A 7,708-nucleotide genomic window follows, 5' to 3' on the forward strand; every position below is an offset into this window, starting at 1 on the left:
ACATTTAGAATCTCTGAGAGAAGTATTTCAACGTCTTCGACGAGCTGGCCTAAAGCTTAACCCGGAGAAGTGCAAGTTTTGCCAGACACGCTTAAAATATTTGGGACACGTTATAAACGATCAAGGAATATCCACAGATCCAGATAAGGTGTCCGCTATCTTAGACTTTCCAACGCCGAGGAATATAAGAAACCTCCGAAGCTTCTTGGGTCTTGCGAGTTGGTATCGCCGATTCATATCAGGTTTCGCGACTCTGACGGCGCCACTTACTAAACTGCTGAGAAAAGCGGTTAAGTGGGATTGGACAGCGACTCATGAAGAGGCTTTCGTCGAACTGAAACGCCGCCTAACAAACACCCCTATTCTAGCATGCCCAGACTTCAGCGAACAATTTGTCCTACAGGTAGATGCGTCTCAAATAGGGTTAGGCGCCACCTTGAGCCAGAAGCGAAAGGGTAAAGAGGTGGTTATAGCGTATGCCAGTAGACTGTTAACGGACGGGGAAAAGAAGTTTACGGTCACTGAACAAGAGTGTTTAGCTTTGGTATGGGCGGTAAAAAAATTTAGACCTTATATCGAAGGGTACCATTTCCTCGCAATCACCGATCACCAAGCACTGCAATGGTTAATGAAGATACAACAACCAACCGGTCGGTTGGCCCGCTGGATCCTCGAGTTGCAGCAACACGATTTTTCAGTCCAGTACCGTAAAGGTGCTTTAAATAGAGTAGCCGATGCTCTTTCGAGAAACCCTCCTGAAAGGACTGATCAAACAACCGAAAACGACGAAGTTAGTGATCATTCTCTGAAGGTGTTTGTAATAGAAAAGCTCAGAGAAGGAAAGTAATTCAAATTGCGGCGACTATCTCCCAATGTCATGGTATGATAACCTAATACACAAAGTTAAGAAAAATCCCCGTAGTTTCCCTCGGTTTACCATAAGAGGAGGAAAACTATACAGATATATTCCCTACAGAGGCCCAGGAGAGGGGCGTCAGAAGAGTTTGGATTGGAAGATGTGTGTTCCCGAGGAGGAGAAAAATCGAGTACTTGAGGAAACTCATGATAAGGAAACGGCTGGGCACTTCGGCTATCGAAAGACAGCCAAACGAATTGCAGAAAGATACTACTGGCCGAGATGGCGGCAAGAAGTCCGAAATTATGTCGCTTCATGTGAGACGTGCCAGAAATTCAAGAGTGAACAAAAGAAACCCGCCGGAATAATGAAATTTAGACGACCAAAGGGGCCTTGGTTCGCAGTTTCGGCGGATTTGATTGGGCCGTTACCTAGATCAAAAAGAGGTAACACTTATGCGGTGGTTTTCCAAGACTGTTTTAGCAAATGGGTAGAAATAGCACCCATAAGACTTGCCAACGCTCGCCAAGTATGCAATCAATTTAAGGAATTGATATTACTTAGGTACGGATCACCTGAGGTACTTATAGTAGACAACGGAACACAATTCACGTCGAAGATTTTTAAGGAACTAGCTGAGGATTGGGGAATCGAGGTCAATTATACTGCTCCATTTTCACCTCAGTCGAACCCGGTAGAGAGATATAACCGCGTGCTGGGAACGATGATTGCCCAATACGTTAAGAATGACCATCGAGAGTGGGACGTGAACATTTCAGAGTTCAGATACGCGATGAATACAGCGGTACATGGCAGTACAAAGTTCACTCCCGCTATGCTTAACTTTGGCAGAGAGCTGAAGCCACCGAAATCCCTATCCGGGTTTTTCGAAGAAGGGAATGATAAACGACCCCTCTCAACAGCCGATATCCATAAGGAAAGGTATGATCGATTTCAACGTTTATACGAGAGATGTCATCTGAACCTAAGGGCAGCTTATAACAATCAAGCAAGGGTATATAATTTAAGACGACGAGAAGTAACGTATAACGTGGGCGATAGAGTCCTAAAAAGAAATCACGCTCTTTCTTCAGCCGCTAACGCTTTTGCCGCAAAATTAGCTCCAAAGTACATAGGACCCTTTAAAATCGATTCTAAAGTAGGTTTATAACATATACCGTATAACCGATGAGGTCACGGGTAAAAATAGTAATGCCCACGTAAAAGACTTAAAAACGTTCATTCGCTAATGTTACTGGTGGTGAAGGTACTGGCTAGCTGGTTAGTAAACTGCTTTGCATGATGCTTGTTTTGTGTGGCTTTCAGTTAATACCTGTGGTTAAGAATGAAGGGTCTGAGAAAACTAATCACGGTTAACCAAACCGAAATCGATGTTTTAGCGGCGAAAGACACATTGATGAACGACGTCGTCATTGAGGCCTACTTACGAATGATAGAGAGACGGAATTGGTACCACACAAAGTGTGTCTTCCATCGATCTATATGTTCGATACGTTCTTCTTCAAGGACTGGAAGGAGAAAAGATACCAGGCGGTCAATAACCGGTTTAAGAAAGAAGATATCTTTCAAAACGATATGTTATTCGTTCCCGTACACCTCCCAGACCGTGGTAGCGGGGGACACTGGATCTTAATCGTGGTGATGGTCGAAGAAAATACAATCACCGCGTACGACTCTTGCGGATGGAATAACGAAGCGGAGAGAGGGACAGTGCGAGATTTCCTGACATACGAGGCCACGAGAAGGAACCGGAAGGTAGAGGCATGGAAAACGGTAGACGCACCCAAGGATATCCCTCGACAAGAGAACTCGTACGATTGCGGCGCCTTCGTGTGTATGTATGCGGAGGTGCTGTCAAGGAAGGCACGATTAGAAGGAAAAAAAGCGAGTGGAAAATCGATCCGGAAGAACATCGCTTCGGTCCTCCGAGCGGGGCGTGTTGGCGTCGAGGACTTTCGTTACGCCGAGCCGGCGATATAGCGGATATGTTTCCTACGGTTCGAGGACAAACTAGCCTCTCCCCAAAAGAAACAGCGACCTCACTCCAGGGAGAAGCGAGTGGGTCAGTAAATGATCCAGTACTGGAGGATCTGCTTCGAGCGGCCGAACTCGGATATCCATCCATGCGGCACGTTGATCTGTTCGGCCCTCTTTATCGACCTGGACCGTCTCACCCGGCCCCGATGGAGGTCGACGTGGAGGAAGATTCCGCAGCAACGGATGACCTCATTGCCCTTATCGACGAGGCAGTAAGGGACCTAGACGTGGAGCCAGGGAACCAACGGACGAATGACCATGAAAGAGAAATGAAAGTCGAGTCCGATAGGCCGGTTTCTCCATGTCTATCAATCGCGGCTTCGGACTCTTGGGAAGTGATTGATGAAAGACTGTGCGAAGAACGAGGAGACGATACGGTGAAAGATATCGAAACCGAGGGAGAGTATTGAAATGGAAGCCGAGACTTCGTCCCTGAAACAGAGTGGAACACCGCGAGGAGAATACGACGGTGAAACACGCAATACAAAGGCGACCGAAAAATGTAAAAGGAAAAAGAGACACCCGAAGAGAATAAGAATATATTCCGAAGATGGGAAGTTCAAGAGGGTAAACGTAAAGTACCTACATTAAAAGGATGCGATGAAGGCATCCGTATAAAGTTTTTCTGATTGCGAAGAAGCAAGATAAATTTTTAGTTACCTTTTGTTTTTGTTATTTGTCAAGGTTGACAAAACATACTATAGGAAATAAGTTTAAATTTGGAGCTGAAGGAATACTTATTTTAGTTTAGAAGTTTTATTTATGTTATTAAAGTAAAAAGAAAGTTCATTTTGAGTAAAACAGAGTTCTTTTTCTTTTTCCGTTTCTTTTTTTTGACCGAACTAAGTGGGGGGTGTAAGGTCCCAAATTTTGAAGTGTTTTTTTTTGGGTCAGAACAGTGAAATACTATATTGTTTTACATTAAATTGTATCAAGTGGAAGCGAGAAGATAGTTTTAATGTCCTGGCTGTAGTAAAACTCGCACGGCGCGCTACCGTCGCGGACGAGATTGCCGTAGAATCCGCGGGGGGCGCTGTTAAAGATTGTAGCTGCCGCCACCTAGAGCGCGGTAGTCGACTGATAAAAGGGACTGGCGAGGGCCGGCGAGAGGGTTTCGATACGAAGAAGCGTGATTATCGAGGTGAAGGACAGTACAGCGAGCAGAGGACATTTTCAGACAACTTCAATTTCATTTGACAGGTAACTATTATTCCGAGTTTAATTAGTTATTTCATTATTCATGGTGCAATAGTTGTAGTAAATTTCTGTTTGTTTTGCTTAGCTTGGCTTGCAATATTTAACGTAAATTTTCTTTGCACGTTTTTCACTCTGCATGTGCAAGAATTTTCATGCATATTTTCATTGAATTTGTACGCATATAGAATTAAGTATATTGTAGTAATATTTAGTTATCTTCACCATTAGTAACGGGTCATAACGATTAAACGCGATTAAATTAAATCGTTTTTTCGATTAAATAAAACTTTCGTTTATTATTAGGCTCTCGGACTGCTGTGAAAATCGGTCCTGTCTAAAATAAATTTAGGTTTCCCTAAATTTCCGATCTGCTGTCACAAGCGGGTCATAACGATTAAACGCGATTAAATTAAATTGTTTTCGATTAAATAAAACTTTCGTTTATTATTAGGCTCTCGGATTGCTGTGAAAATCGGTCCATGTCTAAAATAAAATTTAGTTTCCCTAAATTTCCGATCTGCTGTCACGAGCGGGTCATAACGATTAAACGCGATTAAATTAAATTGTTTTCGATTAAATAAAACTTTCGTTTATTATTAGGCTCTCGGACTGCTGTGAAAATCGGTCCTGTCTAAAATAAATTTAGGTTTCCCTAAATTTCCGATCTGCTGTCACAAGCGGGTCATAACGATTAAACGCGATTAAATTAAATTGTTTTTCGATTAACTAAAACTTTCGTTTATTATTAGGCTCTCGGACTGCTGTGAAAATCGGTCCTGTCTAAAATAAATTTAGGTTTCCCTAAATTTCCGATCTGCTGTCACAAGCGGGTCATAACGATTAAACGCGATTAAATTAAATTGTTTTTCGATTAAATAAAACTTTCGTTTATTATTAGGCTCTCGGACTGCTGTGAAAATCGGTCCTGTCTAAAATAAATTTAGGTTTCCCTAAATTTCCGATCTGCTGTCACAAGCGGGTCATAACGATTAAACGCGATTAAATTAAATTGTTTTCGATTAAATAAAACGTTCGTTTATTATTAGGCTCTCGGACTGCTGTGAAAATCGGTCCTGTCTAAAATAAATTTAGGTTTCCCTAAATTTCCGATCTGCTGTCACAAGCGGGTCATAACGATTAAACGCGATTAAATTAGATTGTTTTTCGATTAAATAAAACTTTCGTTTATTATTAGGCTCTCGGACTGCTGTGAAAATCGGTCCTGTCTAAAATAAATCTAGGTTTCCCTAAATTTCCGATCTGCTGTCACAAGCGGGTCATAACGATTAAACGCGATTAAATTAAATTGTTTTTTTCGATTAACTAAAACTTTCGTTTATTATTAGGCTCTCGGACTGCTGTGAAAAATCGGTCCTGTCTAAAATAAATTTAGGTTTCCCTAAATTTCCGATCTGCTGTCACAAGCGGGTCATAACGATTAAACGCGATTAAATTAAATTGTTTTCGATTAAATAAAACGTTCGTTTATTATTAGGCTCTCGGACTGCTGTGAAAATCGGTCCTGTCTAAAATAAATTTAGGTTTCCCTAAATTTCCGATCTGCTGTCACAAGCGGGTCATAACGATTAAACGCGATTAAATTAGATTGTTTTTTCGATTAAATAAAACTTTCGTTTATTATTAGGCTCTCGGACTGCTGTGAAAATCGGTCCTGTCTAAAATAAATCTAGGTTTCCCTAAATTTCCGATCTGCTGTCACAAGCGGGTCATAACGATTAAACGCGATTAAATTAAATTGTTTTTTTTCGATTAACTAAAACTTTCGTTTATTATTAGGCTCTCGGACTGCTGTGAAAATCGGTCCTGTCTAAAATAAATTTAGGTTTCCCTAAATTTCCGATCTGCTGTCACAAGCGGGTCATAACGATTAAACGCGATTAAATTAAATTGTTTTCGATTAAATAAAACTTTCGTTTATTATTAGGCTCTCGGACTGCTGTGAAAATCGGTCCTGTCTAAAATAAATTTAGGTTTCCCTAAATTTCCGATCTGCTGTCATAAGCGTTTCATAACGGTTAAACGCGATTAAATTAAACTGTTTTTCGATTAAACAAAATTTTCGTTTATTATTAGGCTCTCGGACTGCTGTGAAAATCGGTCTTGTCTGAAATAAATTTAGGTTTCCCTAAATTTACGATCTGCTGTCATAAGCGGGATATACGAGCGGTCGCTATTAAGATAAATATATAGACATAGCCTTAAATGATTGCACATCTTATTACGATCATTTTATTTAGCGATTTATAACCCGATTGTACTGAATTCTCGTGGGGTAAGCTTAGGTTGTCCCGCAGTGACGGAATACCAATTGAGCGTGGGTTGGTTACTTGTATACCATGTTTCTGTTTCCGTATACGTAATTTTAAAATCAAATCGGTTCTTTGCCCCTTAAAGTGTTGGCGATGATGAGCTTGTGGCTCTAACCACTTTAACAGATCTTTTGAGATCTACTTGCTTTCTGAGTCAACACCTTATATCCGAAATACACAACTCTCCAGACCCCTGGGAAATACCCAGCTAACTGCAACTATCCGCGTAGGCTACAAAACGGTTGAAGTTTTGCACCCTACTAAAAACTAACGTTATAAAGTAACCAATTTTTCAATGGTATTTTTGTTTAATATTCGATAATACAAAGACCAGATTAATGAAATCCTCTAGTTCTATTTATTCTATAGATAAAATTTATTAAATTAAGTTTTTACACTTATAAAAATGCATAATTTATTTAAAAATTCAAGTTAATAACAAATTAAATAGGCATGGCTTTAAAGTGCAATTTAATTTAAATTGAAAAACATTATTTGCATTTAATCAAACATGTATTCCAGTTCAATTAAATTAAATATGCCAAACTTTTAAATTTACATATTTCATATCTAATCTTAAATTCTTTACACAATATTAATATCTTTACCTCTTTAGTGTTAGCGTCTTTTCATTAAATTTTTTCTAAAAAAAATGTATTCATAAATTCATCACAACCCCAGACATTTTATAGTTTGTATCATAACTTATTTATTGATTATTGTATTATAGTTGTGCCATATCCATAGAATATATTATCAAACATATACTTATTCAACATTTAATGATTATCCTGAACTAAATTGAGGATAACACAATGTTTGTCTAGTAAAGTTATACGTCAACATGTGGACATAACTAATCATTATCAAGTGTAATTATATAACAAGCTGGCACGTGTTTATCACACATCTCCATATTAATGAGCCTGGTGTAGTTATAGGTGACAAAATGTAGTTTCCGATATTGAATTGAATGCCAATCTCTGCCAAATAACAACGAGGTTTTACCAATTTTACAGTGAAATATAAACTGTTATTTTGATATGTTACTCTTTGTTTTGGTAATGCTCTTTGTGGTAGTAGAAGAAAGTACACGTTTTTACAAATAAAAAAACTTTCAATGCTAGTTATGAAAATTTAAGTTCAGATAAAGCCTGTTATAAAATATTGATAAAAAGCTTATGATAATGTAACCCACCTTGCATAACGTCAAAATTCTAAACAGATTTTTAATTCATAAAATGATCCAAATATAAATCTCATTTGA

At 39.1% G+C, this 7,708-nt stretch overlaps 1 protein-coding gene across 1 annotated transcript; it reads left to right on the top strand.

Annotated features, from left to right (window-relative positions):
• The first annotated feature begins 2,359 nt into the window (after positions 1-2,359).
• LOC124371380 (sentrin-specific protease 1-like) lies at positions 2,360-2,857 on the top strand. Its single transcript, XM_046829711.1, has one exon. It carries the CDS (start codon positions 2,360-2,362, stop codon positions 2,855-2,857), a length of 498 nt encoding a protein of 165 aa, XP_046685667.1.
• Positions 2,858-7,708: the final 4,851 nt, after the last annotated feature.

Source organism: Homalodisca vitripennis, unplaced genomic scaffold (assembly GCF_021130785.1).
Source record: "Homalodisca vitripennis isolate AUS2020 unplaced genomic scaffold, UT_GWSS_2.1 ScUCBcl_1335;HRSCAF=4821, whole genome shotgun sequence".
In the NCBI taxonomy this organism is placed as follows: domain Eukaryota; kingdom Metazoa; phylum Arthropoda; class Insecta; order Hemiptera; family Cicadellidae; genus Homalodisca; species Homalodisca vitripennis.